Genomic DNA, 20,285 nt, shown 5'->3' with positions numbered 1-20,285 from the left:
AAGTAGTACTGCCTGTTCACACTGTGGGAATCTTAAAAAAAAAAATGGTGTCACGGGGTCAAAATCACCCCAAATTATGGCGTTGCTGGGAAGCTCCTAAATTAGAAAAAATATACAATTATACGTATCTAAAACAGGAGGAAAAACCTGTACAGAAGAATGCAGAACTGAGCAGATGGAATTTAATATTTTATTTGTTAATTATATTCAATAGCCTAACAAAAATGGTTTAACTCACTACAATTATGGCTGCATTAAGTGAAAGCTATTTGTTTCACGCCACCACAAAGGTATTCAGCAGACTATTTAGACAGTGCAGAGTAGCAACAAAACATCTTTATGATACAATTTAAACCATATATTGGAAGCAACGGGAAGAATTTATAGTTGCAAAGCTGACTTAAAAGGTGTATTTAAGCTTAAACACGATGGAAGGCACAGAACCAGGACCCCATTATCAGAGATGGCCACAGGCACTGTTACTTTCCATTTGCTTCAACGCGGCTCTGAGCATTCACCATTTCTGCAGCGTTAAAAATACAGCAGCATCCACATACCCCCTCGTACGTTATTCACAGTAATTTCATGTTTAAAACCCAAACCACTTTTTCTAAAACCCAAACCATTTTTTTTCTACCCTGAAAAAAAGCAAAAGATCATAGCCTGATCACAGCTGATACCATAACAGCTGCGTAAAAATTTCCCAGTAGATGGGTTACATGATGCTATCCATGATGACAGACGTAGTAACACAAAGCTGAAGTAAGTGTTTGATTGAATAAAAGCTAGTAATGATCTATCGGTTTTGGTGGTCAGACTGAAGATTTTGGGGAAAAGTGCAGATCAGATTCACTGGTAAAATAAGATACACAATTTGATATTCGACAAGTGCAACAAGTACTGATGCTGCACTCACAAGACCCAGATTCTGTAAAGGTTACACATATAGCGAAGCATTATTCAAGGAAGTAAATGATGTGTGAAAAGAACATTATCGTTTGATAAGAAAGATTACTTTTCTTAGCTGATTGCGAAATACAAGTGATTTAAGCACAGCAGTTGAACGAAGTAACTTCTTCCGTCTTAGTGCTTGAACAGTAAATTAACTGCTACGTGTTCAGTTACTACACTTAAGAGTTGATGGTTGATCAAGTTCTTTATTCAATTCCTCTTGCTTTCAATTCTGATCGAACCCGCTGCAGATAATCAGGGTCAGGGTAACCAAAACTAAAAGAAGAAGAAAAGAATTGTTGGACTACTTCTGCAATGAAGCACTAGACAGTTCTACAGAACCTTCTCATCAAAATCTCTTAAAACACTTTACAAATTGTATGCACTTACTTCTTACTCTACAGAGAAAACAGACCCTATTTTGCAGGTCAGAGAGGTGGTACAGACAGGGTAAAGCTAAAAACTTAAGAAAAGGAGCTGCTGAATTTGGTTGTCCAAACTGACACTAAGAACTTGATTTTCAAAGCTGCCTGCTATCTCACTTGAAAATGATAGGGCGCTTGGATATTCATCCTTCTAAAAATCAGACCTGAAGCGTATCCAAGCAAGCATGCAAAACATGAATATAATGGCACCTCTGGATTTTAAGTAGGGCATCACCAAAAGTGTGTATGACACAAGTGATAACTACGGAGAGCAATTTGGGCAGAGTGGGGGAATAAAGTAAAACCTGTACTTTTTGCTCTTTTATGATCCTAGCCCAGGAAGGAAGATCCAGACACCGATCTCTAGAGCTTGTATGAAGACACCTGCTCCTGAGAGGCTGCAACAAGCTTGAAAGGACTGTTCCAAGCCTCCCTCTTGTCTCTGCAAGATTTTTTCCAGGAGCCAGTTTACTGATATAATCTGTAATTAATCATATATTTAAGAAAGGTCATTTGTAGGTGCATCAAGGGGTGGAACGTAATGATCCTGACCAGAAGACCATTATACATTGAGGAATTAGTGATCCATGTAACAGCTAACGTGGGTAGGCCCAGGCCTGTGCCATGCTGACTGGCGCTGTGCTGCATGTACGGCATGGCCTTCAGGCCTGTGTTGTGCTGTGCACATCCTGTGGCTGCACAACAGACTCAGACAGTTCACTCTACGAGAGGTGCTGCAGGCAGCTCCCACTCTGTACGGGTGATAACACCACCTGCGTGTCCTTGGCTTTATCTAGAAGTGCAGCGAGTCCTCAAGAAATGCTGAATAGAGTTGTCTTCTACTAAGAAAATCCTGTAATAGCTCAAACAACCAAAATGGGGTAACCCTTTCTACGGGCGGGGTCAGCACGGCATCCTGTGCTCTGATCGGAGGCCCACTGAATGCTGTGCAACTCGGGGTACCTATCATCTAAAAGGACATAACCATATCTATACTACAATCCCTTTTCTTCTTGCTATTAGCTCTAATAAGTAGAATTTCAAATCATATTTTACAGAGTCTGAGTGCCGTCTTTACTGGGATCATAACGGACCAGCACCTCCTGGTGCAAAACAGCGGGTAACAGAAGAAGCTGAGATGAGGGGTCCAACCTTAGCTGCTATCAAGAGCTTGCTGTCCTGTCCTGTACTAGAAGTAGTTTCTCATCAGAATAGTTATTAACTGAGTAGGTACTTTACATAACTCACTGGTGAATGATTGGCCTGAGGGGCAACAGAAGACTAAGCTCATCCTTGTTCCAACTGTCCAAACTGTGAAGGTGATTCAAGTCCGGATCCACAGAGCATTCCACTGTCACTTTGTTGGTGACAAACCAGGACAGATACTTTACACTTGCCAATGGCTTGCACCGCTATAAAACATCTGAAAGCTCTCTTGTGGAAAATATACAGGATAGCCTTCCTGCCACATCAGAGTAGCAATAAAATTACATAAAGAGAAGACTACTTACCTGGTAGGTCCTCCAGTCATGGAAGTTTTGTGGTGAATATCATTCCACGTGATAACATCTTGTGCACCGCTAGTACGCGACTGCCCCACTGTGAAAATCAATTTTTGGTCAAAGGCTCTTCTGAGGAGCTGCAGAATTTCTCGCCCTTCCTTATTGTCAGGTAAATAAGCTCTTCGACAAGTTGCATCATAAGGTTTCCCTGGGTTTGGGTGGTTGCTCTGTTTTGTAGAAAAACACAACAAAAACACATTGTATATCATAAATGCTTTGAAAGTGCGAAAATCACACATCCCAGCTTTTGCAATACGTTTTATCCTGTCTTTGATTCAGAAGGACATAGCATGACTGATTGTGAGGTGTTTTTTTCTCATTAGACAATTTCTTTCACATAACTTTTTCATATTTTCTTGTCATCACTCATGCACCCATTGTTAAATTTGTTTTTTGCTCTTTGCTCGCTCAAATGCATCTCACCCCACCCCTGACTTTTAATTTATCCCATTTTCAGTCCTAGTCATGACTCTAAGCACATAACATAAGCTGATTTCTCATGTGGAAAGCTTACAAGCCAGCCCGCTATTCATTTTTATCCACTAGTGTCAGCAGCTAGGAGAATGCCTCAGAGAATCCTCATTATACTCGCAAAATTTTGTTCACGGGATATCACTCCATGGATTTCAGTTCAGTTATTCCCAATGTACAAACTAAAAGACAAGTAGTTCTGTCCTGGTGCATTTAAAATGAAGGGCTACCACTTGACTACTGAATTCCTACTATATTACTTACTTGCACCCAAAATACTGAATTAAATACTTGCAGATTTGTACAGAACAAAGAAATGTCTCTCCTGGACATGCATTAAAATGATGGAAAAATAGTTAATTTTATATTCAATATTGGTTTTGTTGTGGGAAAAATATCTTTTATGAATTTTTAAATATACTTACAGTTTGAATACCACTGTTCATAGAATATATGATCTCAATAGTACCACAACTGGAATAACCAGGAAGAGACAAAGGCACCACTCTAGTTGACATTCTTCCATCCGGTTGGTCTCCTTTCATGACTCCATAGACGGTATTACAAACAGGACAAGTTTGCTTGTAAGTCATGGCCTGGTCGATGCAACTTTTGCAAAACGCATGATTGCACTTTCTCAGTATTTCTTTATTATTAATTCTCTCCATGCAAATCGGACACACATCTTTGTTGTCTTCTTCTGTCTTTGCCTTAGACTGTGCTTCGGAAGAAAGATTATTCTTTTGCCTCACATTGTATTCCGTCTCAGATGCTCCTGTAGTTTCTTGATAGCTGAGATCAGAAGACAGTGGTGTCCTATTTTTAGTTTGTGTTGAGTCTTCAGTGTTAAGAAAGTTCATAATGTGCTTTTCAGCAGCATAAAGATGGTTTGGTAAACCATTTAAGATGAGTTTGTCTTCCTTCTTCTTAAGTTTTACACGCAGTTCTTCCAATAGTTTTCCATTAAGTAGCACATTTAATCTTTTCTTCTGATCTTCTGACAGCTTTGAGGTGATGAGTTTTTCTCTTAACATTGCAGAGGCATTCTGAAATGCATTGATGAAACTTTCAGTAGCATGTGAAGACATATCAGAAGTTTTGATCCTAGGCTTAAATATTATAAGCATCTTCTGGCCATATGAACTCTCTTTTTTTTCTATTACTGTATCGAATTTGTTTTTAATGCCTTCAATTTCTTTGTTTAATATTGTTTCCAACAATTTAAACACAGAAGCATCAACTTCAACTCCATTCCTGTATTTGTACATTTCAGATGATATTTTCATATTCTTTTCAGCTTGTCTGTTCTCACCTTCCTCTGCTAGCAATTTTTTGGCAGCTGAAATCTCACTCGCTGGACCACGGAGTAGCAATTGATTCCCTTCCTCTTTGGCAAGAAGATTACTAAACTTAGCATTTAATTTCATTATTGTCTCATTTAATGTGTAACTGTTTGTTACGGGAATTTTTTCCTGTTTCAAATCTTCTACACTTTTCTGAAAAGTTCTGATAAAAAAATCATTAGCTCTTTGTATTGATGCAGGGCTTTTATCAGAAGTGAAGCATACTGATGTGGTTCCATTGTAATGATCTTTAGTTCTTATATGCACTCCAAAGCGTTCACATAGTGCTTTGATTTGTTCTTTGCAGGTATGACTGAAATATTCATAGAGAGCTGACAGAACTGTAAGCTCATTCATTTCTTCAGTATTCAGACAATTTTCATCTTTCAAACCATTCTTAGTTTCAGAATGTGAAAAATCATGGTTTGGGTCATTGCCTGCAAGGATATCCTTAAAGTAGCAATAAGCTTTTTCAATATCTGTAAAATCTCCCGTCAATTTCTCAGAGCCATCAATATCAGGATTTCTTTCTCTTTTTAAGTTTGGACATATAATGGTAATTTTCTCCCTTTGCTGTTCAGTGAACATACCGGTATTCAAAGTTGCAGATACTGTAAGAAATATCTAAAGAGAAGAGAAGAAGATATCAATATTTGTTTTTTCTAAGGTTCTCTGCTTGCTGCTTCTATATTTTGAGTAAGGAAAAGCTCCGTACATCTCAGCAGGGCCAGATTACTATAGACACATTTGCACACTGTGTTTCTTTTATGTCATGTATACTGACATTACACACATGTAAGTAAAGCAATCCGCTTCTAAATCTGCAACAAAAATTAAGTTGTTAATGTCATCAGCATTGCAGGAACAAAGACAATAACTTTGCTACTTAGTTTGAGACTGTGACCGGTACCCTCTGCTCCTACCTAACCTCTGGTAGTATGGTTAGCATAACTAACGCCACTTTATAAGGCAAACGGCCATTCTCTGTGACCGAGCTGGTCACGTATTAGTCCCTTTTCCACTCATCATCAGGCCCTGAAGCTCCTGCGCACCAAGTAGACAAAGCAAACAGATTTCTTCTTCCCCTCCCTATCATCCCCAAGGTTCCTGGGCACCAGGCCAACTATTCCCCGCCTTTCTGGCCTTGAAGGTCCCAGGTACCCTACCAAACAGGTGGTGATGACCCCATCACAGAACACGGAAGCGTAACACCACACAGAGCACTGTATATAAAATCAAGCAGTTAAAAGTCCTAAGTGGGAACTTGGGACTGCAACTGCTGCTCACAGTAAGACCCGTGATCTGCCAGTGGCCAGGGACACCTCCACCGTCCTCTGCTTCCTCCGAGGACTGAGTGAATGACTCGTATTATTTTATGTGTTTTTCAAGTCTAGATTATGATTGTTATAGCGATACACAAGCCAAGTATTAAGATTTGACCCAATCTACAGAGAGTCCAGGTGATTAGAAACCATAAGCTAAGCTGTGCTATAAAATTCTGTGCTACACTACTTATAAAATTCTACTACACTGATTCTGCTTGTAGAAATCCTGTGCTATTCTGATCATTAATTCTACGCTACACTAATCATAAAATCCTGTTTTAAAAAAATAAAGCTTTAATTGTAACTACAACTTAGTGCCATCATCATTCTGCCAAGGATCCCCAAAAGAACCTGTCTGTCCCCTTAGTGATGGGTGACAGAGACACATGTTTTAACAACACATACAAGTTATATTACATTGTTCTTTAATTATAATAGACTTTCTAGTTTTCTCCTCTATCTTTCCTTAAAAACTTCCAAAAGTCATGCTTTAGTCACTCAGGATTAAGGCAGCAAACAGGATTCTGAAAAATAATAACAAACATGTTCACATCTCTACTTTGCACAGACAGAAGAACAGGGACATTTGCAGTATACTGCTACAGATGTCAAATAACCAATATGTTAGCACGTGCTATACCTCAAAAGCTACATCTATGCTACTATACAAAACAGAGTAAACTGTCTGTCTGGGCCAGATTATCAGTGTCTCAGAGCCACATCCACATCATGTAACACGTAGCCTGGCCCTACCCCATGTTCCTAACACACAGTTGATCTTTTCTTCTCTGCGTAACTTTTAGTTCACAGTGTCTGAAATAATGTTTGTTGCACTACATCCCATCAGAGCAGATTTTTTTAACGCTGAGGTAAGGGATGGAAGTAATTAGGGCTGTTTGAAGGTGCAAAACATGCTGAAAGTGTTAGAGGTCTGCGTAGCAGGAAGGGATCCAAATTGCATACAATTTTTAAACCTTTTGGGAGCAGTCCTTGGTGCATACTATCCCCTGAAACCTGCCAGGGTACCGCTTTGGGGAGTAGTGGCTGGCACGTGCCAAAGCCATGCTGGCGAACATGCTGCCTGTTAACATGTGTGGATGACTGATGGTCCAGTGCTCAAAAGCCGCTCCCTGCCCCCATTTTATTGACTAAGATAACGTAACTGATGTTTGATTGGCATGAAATATTGAAGTGCAACATACAGCAATGCAAAGGACTTGTGGAACTACAAGCGGGGCAGGTCGTGACACCGCTTGTTACTGCTCTTCCTGATGTACCTGTTTGGTAATGACTTCTCTTGCCCTATCTCCACGGCCTCCGGCTGCCTGCTGCTCCTGCTGAGGTGGGGAAGAGCTGGAAGGGATGGAGTAGCTGGGGAAGGCCTGCTCTGTAAACTGGCTCTTGCTCAGGTCCCCTTCTCCCTGCTGGATGACGATCTTCAGGCATCTGGCACCGATTTCCAAGACGTGATCCTTACGGGATTCCACACTCTTCTTGTCTGCAGTAATTTGGGGACAGGCAGACGAAGTTACCGGAAAACTTGACGGCTACAAGCGGCCACAGGGACCACTTGCCCTTTGCCCGCCCGTGCACCGCCCGGGGCCACAAGATGGTGCCCTCGGCGGCCATTTCCCGCCCCCTCACACGGCTGCGGGACCTGCGTGCACACTGCCCCCCCCGGGGCGCCACCGTCCCCGCATCCCCTCACTACCGGCGGCGGGGGCATGCGGAGCCGCGGGTCCCGCCGCCGGCAGAGCTGCACCGCCCGCCCCAGCCCCTCTCCCCCGCCCCCGTACCTCGCTCCTGCTGGAAGTGCACCCAGTAGGTGCCGAGCTCGGGGCCCGCCCGCACCTCGCACTCGCCGCCCCCCGACCGTTTCCCGGACTGGAAGTAGCTCTGGAGCTTGAGCATCGGCTTCTCGCTGGCGTCGGGCGCGGGGCAGAGCCGCACCAGCAGCGGCGGCGCCGCCGCCATGATGCCTGCCGCTGCCCGCTTTCGCTTTCGTTTCCCGCTCCGCAGCTCGGGGCCGCGGTTCCCCGCCCCCGGCCCCGCTCCAGCTCCCGGCGCTGAGGGGGAGACGGCCGCCTGGCGCAGTACCTGTTAATGGGGATCTTCCAGGTGACAGCGCGGAGCGGGCGGCGCGGGGAGGCCGGGCCTGGCGCCTGCACCGCCGCGGGGCGGCCCTGCGCTGGGCACAGCTCCCTCACGGGCCCGGGGAGGTGCGGGTGGAAGCGGCCCTGTGCCACAGGTCAGGACGGGCTCTCCGGGGCTTAAGGCACCGCTGCCAGCGGGGTTTAGGCACGGGGCGGGGGGGGGGAAGAAGTGGTGTTCTCTGGCCTGGCGCTCGGGGTGAGGTGCAGTCTCCCGGCTCCTTACCACCCGCGGGTCAGCTGGAGCTGCGGGTGACTTCACCCTCACTGGTCCCGTCACCGTCGTTTCAGCTCTGAATAGCATTTTAAGTATTAGAAAACTTCATACAAATTTTTGAAAATGTGGCGCTGACGGTTTTGCTTGCAACAGAGCTGCTCCTGTAGGAATGCAACCCATCAGGCCGTAACGTGTATTTTCTCTTTCTTTTTCTTTTTTTTTTTTTTTTTTACAATAGAGTTACTGTCCAGAGACCTCGCAAGAGAACAGCGGTTTAGGTAAGCCTCTCATTTAGCCATCTGCAAAGTGTGTTCCTATATTGAAGTTGAAATTTGCCAGCTACAGCCAGCAAACTGGAAAACATCAACATGGAACAGCCAAAAGCAACCTGAAATGTATGAATTAGCCACAGTTGTGAATTTTATTATTGTGAATTTTATTATTCGTTTTATTATTCGTTACTTCAACAGGATTTGCTTGCATTTCTCTTTTAAAAGTGAGAGCTCAGAGTGTTTTGATGAATCAGCGTGTATACTTTATAAGTGCAAAACGTTAGACTCTTTTTACAAGCAGGTGGTATACCCTGGAGGAAAGTTTGATTAAACTCCTACAAATTGATTTACACTAATTAACATAACTACTGCATCTAGTACTGCTGACATCTGCCAGGAGAGGGCTGTATAGCCATAGCGATAATATCAAAACCGCCCCACTCTTTACCATTATTTTTGTTCCCTAAAAAATGTGGTTTAAAAGCCCTTCTGAATTCGTAAGTTCCGTACAAAGAAAGAAATTGCTTACAAGGTTTAAGTGCAGACCAAGGAAGAGCCACAGAATTAAAGAAAAAGCTCAGCATAAGATCTCTGTGGCACGGTTAAATGAACGTATCAGCAAGTGTTCCTCTGCTGGTGTGGCTGTGGGTCACTGACTCTGCAAAGGCCTGGGGTACTCACCCTTGGACCTTGCTGGAAATCAGTAACAAAATGCGAAGAATGCCCTGGAGACGGCAGAATCAGGCTTCAGCCCTCTCAGCAGAGAGGAGCCCCTCTCAGAGGGGGAGAAGTGGTGTTTTCTGCTTTTACAAGCATTTTGAAGCCTGGATTATGGCGTGGCTTTTCACTTTTGCTTTCTCAGCTGGAGTTTTAGTGGCAAATGCAGCACAGCATCACGGTGGCACTGCAGCCAGGTAACAAACCCCTGTAACAGCATCTGTTTCAAAGATGTTCCTCTCACACTTGTCTGCCCCTTTTTCCTCCTTCTCACCATTTATTCTCAGCTCCTTTGGTTGTGCCACTGCATCAATCTGTGAGGTTGGTGTTCTAAATCAAATTAAGTCTTGGGGTGTGTTTTTTTTTTTTTTTAATTCAGATTATGTCACTGATTCATTTAAGAATATGTCCCTGACAATGGTTGTGCCAGCCTAATGGTGGGGAAAATAAACAGTAGGAAAGAGAGAGAGAGAACAAGTAGCAGGAGGAGACACATCTTAACCAAGCTTCCTCCTCGGGTAAACAGTAAGGCAAATCCAAACCCTCAAGTCACCACAGGCTCAGTGATACTGTTGTTATCATCTTTTAGTGCCTTTGGAGGAAGAGTAAGGAAAGAGAAGCAGTCAGCCATTTCTAAGGAAAAGGTATTTGCCCAGGGGACCTACAGGCTATATGCTGGTAATCCCTCTGCTGAGAGGACTGTGAGAAGGCTGTTTGGGGGCTCCGGGCATATTTCACCAGGTCTGACATCTGCCGGATCACAAGAAGATAATCTCGAAGACAGACTGCTTCAGAGGAGGGTGTGTGGTCTCTCTGAGGACACTGATCAGCAGCAGCTGGCCACTCCTTTGTCTCCCTGTGTTCAGTTATGGCAAGGGAGCTGGTTGTTGATTGAGAAGATGAAACTGAAAGTATTCACAGGCTTACAGGAAACAACGGACAGCACAATACTGACTTTTTCTCAGAATCCAAATATGTTAAACTGACAGAGTGTGCTTGAACTTTTCACTTCCCTGAAACACTGCTGTGATTCATAAGGCATTGGAAGGAAAGAGGAGAAGGTCTTGGGTAAAGGTGGGAAAGGAGCTACTAGATGGGGAGGTTAATTTGAACAGAATAATGAACAACACTCGAGGCCTTGATTTCTTCGCTTATTTGGGCTTTCTAAGCCTATGAAAATGGGAGAGAGAAGATCAGACTATGCCAAAAAATATTGGTAAATAATGACAGTAGGATAAAATTGAGAGCTATAAACCACAGTTCTGTATAAAAAGCAATGTTTTTACAGTAGTATCTTGGATTTCACTTTTATATTATTCTGTATCCTAGGGCTAAGCGTGGTAATGGATGAGGACAGCTTGATGATCCCCATCAAAAAAGATGCCTATGAATTTCTTAAGAAAAGAGAAGACTGTCTAAGTAATCTCATTTACAGAAAGTTTGCTTGTATGCTGACCTTCAAAAGTACAGAATGCACTGTTGAAGTATACAGGAAAAAACTAAAGCAGGGAATTGACATTTGTGTTTGTAAGGATGATCTCACAAGACACAAGGCCGATGCTTTGGTGAATGCAGCCAATGAACATCTAGATCATGGAGGAGGCCTTGCTTTAGCCCTTGTGAATGCTGGAGGGCCAGAAATACAAAAGCAAAGCAATCTTTATATTCAAAAGTATGGAAAACTCACAGCTGGCAAAATAGCAGTGACAGGTGGAGGGAAGCTTCCTTGTAAGAAAATTATTCATGCAGTTGGTCCAAGGTGGACCATTTATGAAAAGGAAAAATGTTGTGACCTACTACAGGAAGCTATTGTGAATGTTCTGAAGTACGTTAGTGCTCCAGAAAACACTATAAAGTCTGTGGCTATCCCAGCAGTGAGTTCAGGTATTTTTGGCTTCCCGCTCAGTTTGTGTGCTCAAGTGATTGTAATGGCTATAAAGGAATTTGTTGAGGCAAGTCCACCAAGCTGTCTCAGGGAAATCCGCCTGGTGAACATTTGTGAGCCCACAGTTGCAGAAATGAAGAAGGCCTGTGAAAAGTTTCTGGGTGATACCAGTTCACTGGTAAGGAAGGAAACTCTTCCAGCTTCACCAAGCCAGCCTTCAACTTTCATCAAAGAGGGAGGCATTCGCTTGCGCATCGTAAGAGGACTCCTTGAAGAGCAGAAGGTAAGTCTGTCCCGTAATATATTGAACACGGAATTGCCTCCAGGTCTTTGCAGGATTTGGAGCCCAACACTTCAGAACACATACTGTATCGGTCCACTAAATAGTTATCTTCTCAGCCTGATGAGAATTTACAAATGGTAAATAAATTATAGCGGCAAGGAATTGTTCGGTTTTTTCTAAAGGGGTATTAAACATTAGAACATTTTTATTTCTTTTTTTGTATACATGCTGTTATGGTATAATAGGAAGCAGCTAAAGATTGGATGATTAATATATCCCTATGTTAATATTTATCTTCTTATAACATCATGGGAGTTCACATTTTATCATGCATTCCCTAGAAGTCTACTCTTATTTTTTGCCTTGCCTTTTTTCCTATAATTTATGTTCTCATAGGTGCCACTACTGGAGTTATTCAGCAAACACTGAAACAGCTGAAAATAACTTATACAGATGATGTGCACCTTACCTTTAAACAGTGCATCATTTAAATTGATTAATTCAACTTTTTAGCTGGAAAATCTGATGCAAAATATACGAGCTTAGTCATAGTAATCCAACAGAGCTCTTAGACTGGAAGCTACATCACAGGAATGGCATTTGCTTTTAGAAGATACTGTATTTTAAAGAAATTAATAACTTTTATTTTAAAGAAGTATCTTAATTGAATAGGAAGTTCATTTTTTTGACGTGAGAGCAAAGGATCGCAAAGTTGACATTGTGGGAAATTTTATTAACCAATTCTACAGCACTGAAAGATACCACGTACCTTCAAGGAAAATATGCTCCAAAGTCTTGTACCTTTAGATAATCTTCAACAATTAAAGTTAGAACAATTACTGCTGCTATCATTCCATAAACAAGTTTTTTACATTTTACATACCTGATTTGAAATACAGAAAACCTACTATGGGAAACTGCTGTTTCCACTGGGAATTGGAAGCAACCATAGCTTTGTAGTTCCCCTGTGTGTGCTGACCCCGCTAGTTTGGTGACAAGTGCTTGCTACCAGAACACGGGGAGCATCTGCATGGGCTGGGGTAACAGAAATAGCCATATTTCTCTCCTGCTCATTGACAATCGGCTGCAGAATTGCATTTGATGAGGTGCATATGGGTCACTTCTATAGCTGTGGTAATAATTCTGTTGAATGCACTCTGATGACTTGAACAGGTCTTACGCATGCTGCTGGCTTCTGAAAAAAATGTATGCACTTATTGCCACTAGAAGGTGCATACTTTGATATATTCCAGCGCTGCCCTTAGTAAGAGAACCTTTCAAACAGCTGATCTGCTGCAGTCAGGCTTTTTTAAAGGAATTGTTTCTAGAAAGAGTGCTCTTTATAGTAGCAAAGCTTGCAAATAGTAAATCAAAGTATACTGAAACTTTGCACTCTTTTCTTCCAGACTACAGCTATTGTTAATTCTGTGACTGTGAATGGCGAGTTTTACTGTCCAGATTCAAGAGGACTGCTGCAAAAAGCGGGTTTGGCTCTTCAGGATGAATTTTACTCTCATCACAGATATTCTTCGTCTTACAAGGAACTCATAGTAACGAAAGGGTATAATCTGCCCTGTGAGTTTGTGCTGCACATTGTATGGCCGTCCTACTGCCATAGGGTATTACTGTGTGAGGTGATGATCAGTTAGATTGGATTTTAATTGATTTTCATGTTGAGTGATGTGAGGACTAAACCACTTATTTTCCCTGCAGGAATTAAAAGCTGTGGTGAAAAGATGCCTGGGTTACTGTTTGGACTGGCAGTCTCCCTCAGTTTCTTTTCCAGCAAATGGGATTTGGTCGTTATTGCTGCCTGTCGATACAGTGGCAGACATCATGATTGAAGAGGTTTTAAATTTTGCCAGGGGACACCCTGAGAAGAAGATAGATGTGCAGTTTGTCTTTTGCCCAGATGACTACGATGCCTATCAGGTAACAAATTTGTTGTTAACTACCAATAAGGAAAACTCAGAACTGTAAAAATATTCCTGTAGATGACTACAAATAAAGATAATCTGAATTCCATACTTACAACATTTGTGAGAGGCAGGTCCCTTTATGAAATTATTTGTCTCATTAATAGGTATTATTAATCTTTACAAAACTTTCTCTTCACTAAAGCCGAAGTATTCACCCTGTGGTCTGATGGCAAGGGGAGGCAGCTCTGAAATTCCCATGACTATCAGCGAATTTATAAGAGTCTACTCTTAACTTATCAGGGAATAAGCTTATTCCTCCTCAAGAAATTTAACTAATTTTTTTTGTATGAAGTTCCTAGGGCAAAACACTATCAACACATTATACGACCTAACATGATAGAAGGGTTGCAAACAGACACTGGGTAATTTCAACTGCAGTGTGCCATATTCCACCTTTTGAATATTTGGCCGATGTGATTAGTACACATCTATTTTAGCCATCTATTATAAAAGTACAGAGTTTGCTTTTGTTCCCATTTAATTTCAACCATCCATTCTTTCAACAGGTGCAAGAACTAGGTGAAGGGGGGTTGGAACTACATGATCTTTAAGGTCCCTTCCAACCCAAACTGTTCTATGATTCTAAGATCAGATCCATGTTCTGTTAACAGTCCCATAAACTCTAAAGGAAGCTGTATGACAGCTATGTGCTCATCACTTAACCCTTGATAATCAGGGCACAGCAGAAACTTTTTGCTGAAAAAAGAAGGAAAGGCAATTTTCCAGATGCCAAATCCACTGCCTAGCAGAGTAGCACTTCTCAGAGGCTTTCCATGTGATTGTGAAGAGGAGCTTTGGGGTAAAGGCAGGGGAATAGTCTGGGGTCTAAAACTGAGTAAGGATTCATCAGCATTAAACTGCAAGTAAGGAACACCTTTATCTATCTACTGTGGTTCCATGAATTCCGGATATGCCACAACCACGAGGGGTTGGTAAAGGTGCCATTCAGTGTGTAAGGTGTCTTACCTTAGGAGACGTAATTGCGTTTGATATTGTCAGGAATAACATTTTGGGAAAAGCTGACAATTGTCAGCTGTTAACAATTTCAGCATTTGGGAGGGGGTGTAAACTGCTTATCTAACAGAGTTTTGAAGAAACGAATTGCATATTTGACAACAGAGATTGCAAACTGCTCCTAAACTTTTCTCTTTCAAGGTTTTCGCACACAAATTGGGAAAAAAGCAATATTACGTCAGAAGTGATCATTTGAGTAAGTAACAAACAGAAGGGGCATTTCAAGTAAATAAGAACTCCAGATCTGAGAACCTGCAATCACATTCCTTTAAAAAGAACTTACTATTTGCATATGTGTCTTGGGGAAAAGGGGAGGCAAAAATGTGTGAGCGTTTTGTGTTCTATATTCATAGGAATGGAACTGCATACTCCCTTTAAGATTTTCAAACATAAAAATCGTTATCAGTGCCTAACTTGTTGGAAGTCATTTAGTGGAAGGCAAATAAATTCTGTATGTGTGTGGTTGGGGTTTTTTTCTGGAAACCTTACCTCCTGGTATCTAATTTTTTTTTTTTTTGAGCATACTAGAAGAGTAGTGTGTTTCTTGCACTGTACATCTTGGATAACATTTAGGAATTTGTGACAGCACTTGAAAGTTCTTCACTCTTCCAATGCATTTGTATAAAAAAAGTCTTTCTTCCAGGTACAGCGTCAGGCAGTCAAAGCATAAAAGAGACTGCAAATAATAAACCAGCTATTGAACTTAAGGGGAACACACGTACAGCATTGGAAGCAGCAGAATTGTGGATCCAAAGCGTGGTACACATTCAGGAAAGTCACCGTGCAATTATTGAAAACAACTACATTTTTAGCTTCGGTAAAAACGAGTTTGCAGAACTATCTCGGGAGCAGCATTCTAGTGTATGTGTATCAGAAGTAGTGAGAGGTGGAAAAGCAAGACTGGAATTTGAGGGCCCCGCTGATGCTGTGATTGATGCAGTGCTCGCAACTGAAAAATTACTGCTTTGTATGCAAGAGAAGACTACAGCCAAACAAGAGGAACTGCTGTACTTAATGGGTATGTAAAGTAAATAAGTGACTAATGAAGTAAATAAGTACTTAAATAAGATCAAGTATGAAGTAACATTTATCTGTGTATTGCTGAGAGTAGACAGACGTGCATTCAGTTCACACACATGCTAAGCATTGCTTTAATTACCAATATCACTGTACTTTTATCATATGAGCCCCTGAAAGAGCATTTTTTAGCTTTGGTTAATCACTTGGCAATACTCCCAGTACGGTACAGTTTATAGAGGGGCTGGTCATTGTTGTACAGCCAGCTGTAATGCTGGCTTCCTCCAGGACAGCTTCACTTTAAAACCTGGCCACTGAAGACTTACAAAATTTGCACTTAACTAACACGTACCTTTGCTGAGCTCTTTTGCTAGCTACAGCTGGACCACTGTTGCAGGACCCACCTTGTTCTGCGGAGTCCTTGACTTTCATTAACAGTTGCTAGAACTAGTGGCATTACAAAAAAATACCAAGTGATCCATTTTTCCTCATGTTTGTATAATCATTCAATATAGATATCACTATAGGAAAGTTGGGCTGTAGAGAGATGTAACGGAGAAGATAAATTGCTTTTCTTTGATTCCCTTTCTCTCTGGTTTCATTAATAAATGCAGAAAAAAAAATTAATATATATCTATATCAATCCCTCTCAATATTAGCCTCTGGCATTACTTTGGAGAATATTTAACATTCTTTGTTCTTAACTAAAGTATGAAAGTATTGGATCCCTCCTCCTTGCCTTTGCTTCAGATATTATGAAATACGAGAATTTTACACCCTTATTTGTATCCAGGCCAAGCAGAAGCAGGTCAGCTTTCAGAAGGACACCTTCGCAGGACAAATACTACTAAACGCGTCCAGATTTCATTGGTGGAATCACATCTTCAGGAGTTTAAAGACAGACAGAAACAGTTTGAAAAAGTTGGTCTTCGTGTTCTCAAGGTAAAGAGGGTATTCATAGAAAAACTAAATCTTAGCTGATAACTAACATGTTTAACAAGCTTAAAAACTCAGATGAACTATTTCAATGTATTGCTTTTAAAAATTAAGATCAAATCAGCCTAATCAGTAAAATAGATGTAGTCTTTAGTCCTAATAAAAATTATTTTAAACATAATGCAAATAATCACTCAAAAAGTGTGGTTAAATTCTGAGAAGTCCTTTTAACTGTACTGTATGTTCTGTCTCTTATTTTGTGCTCCAAATGTTCCTCTATAGGACTGTAGAGAAATATGAGATTGGTAGGTTAGAATGAATACAGTATTCCAGGACACTAATGCAGTGTCTCTCTTTTCTTCTTGTGAGCTTGACACCAAAAATTAGCAACTGAATTTGTCAGAGTTATGATCTGATTAGTAGTGTGTTGAAGCTGGGATCTTGCTTGGGTATCAGGACTTTACTGAATGGGAGGAGGATGAGGCTGTGCAACACAGAGAAATACAGATGTTTGTAAAGAGGGATTTGTGTGCCTAGCAGTAACAGCAAGTAACTGGAAACTAGACTGCCACGTGCCGAACTGCCTTTCATAAGAGAAAGGTGTTTAACATTGAAACAATAGCAGATACCAACCCGATGAAAGCAAGTGCTTTTTGATCTGCAGAACTAAAGACTTTGTTGAGGCTCAACACAAAAGCTACATCAGAATTTAAAACAGTGCTGCACTGCGGATCGGTCAGAGCCCAGTTAAATGACTTTTAACAGAGCAAAAGCTTGATTGTGCTTCAGCGCCTGCTTGTTTTTAGCTGAGCAGTCAGAAGTCTGGCATGAGCAGGTTGGTGGAGAAGAGGCCTTGCAGGCCGCTGGTACTGACTTTGGCCGTAGGACTGTGGAGTCACTCCACTGGTGGAGTCAGGTGCGGGAGTGAGAGCTGCAGCATAGCCAATTTGCCTGAAGTTCTGCGTGGTGTTACACTGCATGCAGCCATGCCTTTGAGACACAAGCTAACGTAAAGGCCCTCTTATCTATGGACCTGTTTTTCCCCAGGAGCTGTAAAGTTTTGATCAATGAGAGCTGAGGTTCTCCAGGCCTTACAGGATGCTTGCAGTTCTTTACAAGATTAGGCTGTAAGCACCCACACAGCTTATTCTCACGTATGGCCGATACTCAATCTGTTCAGCACAACTCAAGTACTGGAAATCGGTACACTAGGATATATTGCCACTGATTTCATTGAGAGGCGTGGGACAGTGGCATGGTTCTTTTTCTGTGGATCAGTTGCACACTTCACATACCTTATCTGCTACATGGTCAATGCATATAAGCGAAATCAAAGGCTCTTCTTACATTGAAGAACATAGCCTGAACAAGGACACTCACGGGTTTCATGGATATTGGTCTCCGTTTGCTTATACTACACTATTATTTATGTTACAGATTGAAAAGATACATAATCCTCTTTTATCTGCTGCATTCCAACAAATGAAAAAAAAAATAGAAGAAAACCAACGTACTGCCAAAATAACCCACAAGTTGTACCAGCATGTTCCTGCTCAGTTCTGTAGCTCTGTGTGCCAAACTGGATTTCACAGGATATATTCTCCACCAAAAGGTAATAACTTGCTTTGGCATCTTTAATCAAAATCAACTGATTACTGACTACTTAAGTTGGATTAAGATAAGACAAAATGGTATTCCTGAACAGGAACTGTTTCTTACCCACCTTTAGAGTCATACGAGCTTACTTTTTTTTTTTTATCTACAGTAAGATTTTCCTGTTTTTCCTTCCCGATACTGTAGAGTCAGTAAGGCTCTGGGAGGATAAGCCTGGATTCTAGCCTAGCCCAGACACTGCTGACAGAATTGTTAATACAATATACACATAATGCCATGTCCAAGTTTTATTTTGTTGCATCACTCTTTAAAGAAAGTCAACATCCTTATTTACATGCTGTAAACATGCATTCAGCAGCTTGATGCTTTAAAGCATGTTTGAAGGAATCACAGAGTAATTGAGGCTGGTCACCTAGCCTAACCCTGTGCTCAAATCAGGTGCGATCAGAGACAGCCAGTAATCTGACTGAGCAGACTGCCATTCAAAAGAGAATATGCTTAGGAAGAAAGTTGTGGTGTCTGTGAAATATTGTAGTAGACAGTGTACAGGTGAAGGGCATGACACTTTGCTTGTCAAATGCAGAATTGGGATTTCAGGCAATAAACTGTTCAAAAAGTGGAGATTTGCCTTTCCTTGTCTATGCAATGTACGTGGCACACTTTCAAAGTAATAAAGAGGATGATGGTCTAAGTTAATTTCTTTGCACTTTTCCATGTGATATTGTAATAGTATTCTTATGCAGCATTCTCCTTATAAATCCCAAAGCTGTTTTTGTAGTTTGCATTATTAAAAACATACCTTCTTCAGTGCTTATCAGAGTCCCTAGTACATGATGACAGAAGTGTTTATATAAATACACTATACCTTGCTGTTTCTATCACTGGATTAACAGTTAAATCCGAATGGTCATCACCAGAGTAGCAGTTAAATCGGAATGGCCACCAGCTGTCATTGCTCGTGGTTTCAATGGGAGGTCAGTGCTAGCATCAGAGCCACTTAATGCAAATTTACTTCCAAAAGGATGACACGCACTGAGCAGTAACATAAAATGTAATACTGAATCAAGAAGCAGTCTCCTAGTACTACCCCCCTAAAAGAACCAATTGTTAAAGGCTTTTTTTTTTTTCTTCTGAAAATTTTTCTTTCTTTTTCCAGAACAAAAATATGGAGCTGGCATCTACTTTAAAAGGAACCCGAAAAGCCTAATTGAGGGTAAAGATATGTGGGCAACAGACCCTAAAATGTACGTGTTTGAGGCTGATGTATTAACAGGCTTATACACTACAGGCAAGCCATCTTATATTATACCACCGGCAGTGGAGGGGGATGCCATAAAGGTATATGACAGCTTAGTGGATGATGTAAACAATCCTGACACCTTTGTCATTTGCAACAGTGTTGCAGCCCTTCCACAATATTTGTTGACTTGTTCCCAAGTGAGGGAGAGGTATACGGCCTTCTGAGGAAACCAGCAGCATCCTGAGTAAGAATTAATCAGAATCGTAACTATTGTGAAGACTCCCTCAGAACAAAGTGTAGTACTTAAATGTTAAGAGGATGCTCTACCTAGTAACATGCCATGATCAAAGTGCCTTGTGCAAAGTGCTCTGAAATACTCGTGAACAAAAAAAGTCAGTCAATACCTTAAGGAGAGTAGAACAAAATTATCTGTAAATAGAAATGGAAGGGAAAGCATCACAAAATACAGTTTAACATTTATCTCGTCATTTACTTAATGCCTTAAAGTCTTCTGCGCATGTGACTATACACTTGATGTTTGCGTAGCTTGTCATTCTTCCATTACATTTTCTTAATCTGAGATACTGCATTTATTAGTGAAACCCAAGAAATCTTGGTTGTGCCTTTGATTCTTAATTTTCTTTTGACTTAAGTAGGTGAACATATCAGGTGAAAACTGTTTCCCACTTAGGGACATGCTATTAAATACACATAGTTATAACAAATATGAGGCAATACTTCATAATTTCCAACAGTAGTTGCAGATACATGTATTCAAAATAAAAAGTATGAATGACACTGTTGGCTAACCTGTTATTTTTCCATATAGTCTTAAGAATGTGACTTGCACTGTATTTGAGCTTCAGATTTCTCAGTAGTGTTCA

At 41.2% G+C, this 20,285-nt stretch overlaps 2 protein-coding genes across 2 annotated transcripts; one reads left to right on the top strand and one right to left on the bottom strand.

Annotated features, from left to right (window-relative positions):
• Positions 1 to 186: 186 nt before the first annotated feature.
• Positions 187 to 8,170, bottom strand: DTX3L (deltex E3 ubiquitin ligase 3L; the record flags this gene model as incomplete). Its single annotated transcript, XM_059820509.1, is given in 6 exon segments — positions 187 to 1,227; positions 2,888 to 3,105; positions 3,835 to 5,376; positions 7,355 to 7,575; positions 7,874 to 8,059; positions 8,062 to 8,170. Coding segments are annotated over 6 exon segments (2,346 nt in total), but the record flags the coding sequence as incomplete, so codon positions are not given.
• PARP9 (poly(ADP-ribose) polymerase family member 9) lies at positions 8,138 to 19,630 on the top strand. The gene is made up of 10 exons (XM_059820574.1): positions 8,138 to 8,195; positions 8,683 to 8,722; positions 10,763 to 11,601; positions 13,008 to 13,235; positions 13,315 to 13,533; positions 14,736 to 14,790; positions 15,238 to 15,612; positions 16,405 to 16,553; positions 17,985 to 18,159; positions 19,318 to 19,630. The coding sequence occupies exons 1-10, from the start codon at positions 8,181 to 8,183 to the stop codon at positions 19,623 to 19,625; spliced, it is 2,403 nt and encodes an 800-aa protein (XP_059676557.1). The 5' UTR covers positions 8,138 to 8,180; the 3' UTR covers positions 19,626 to 19,630.
• The last annotated feature ends 655 nt before the right edge of the window (positions 19,631 to 20,285 follow it).

Source organism: Gavia stellata, chromosome 8 (genome assembly GCF_030936135.1).
Source record: "Gavia stellata isolate bGavSte3 chromosome 8, bGavSte3.hap2, whole genome shotgun sequence".
Classification (NCBI taxonomy): Eukaryota; Metazoa; Chordata; class Aves; order Gaviiformes; family Gaviidae; genus Gavia; species Gavia stellata.
The sequence above is the reverse complement of the archived record's forward strand: the minus strand, read 5'-3'. Positions and strand labels throughout refer to the sequence as shown.

Coding starts and splice junctions, on each gene's coding strand:
- PARP9 (XM_059820574.1), top strand. Junction 13,534..14,735: donor ATGACTACGATGCCTATCAG/GTAACAAATTTG, acceptor TTCTCTTTCAAG/GTTTTCGCACACAAATTGGG. Junction 14,791..15,237: donor CGTCAGAAGTGATCATTTGA/GTAAGTAACAAA, acceptor TCTTTCTTCCAG/GTACAGCGTCAGGCAGTCAA.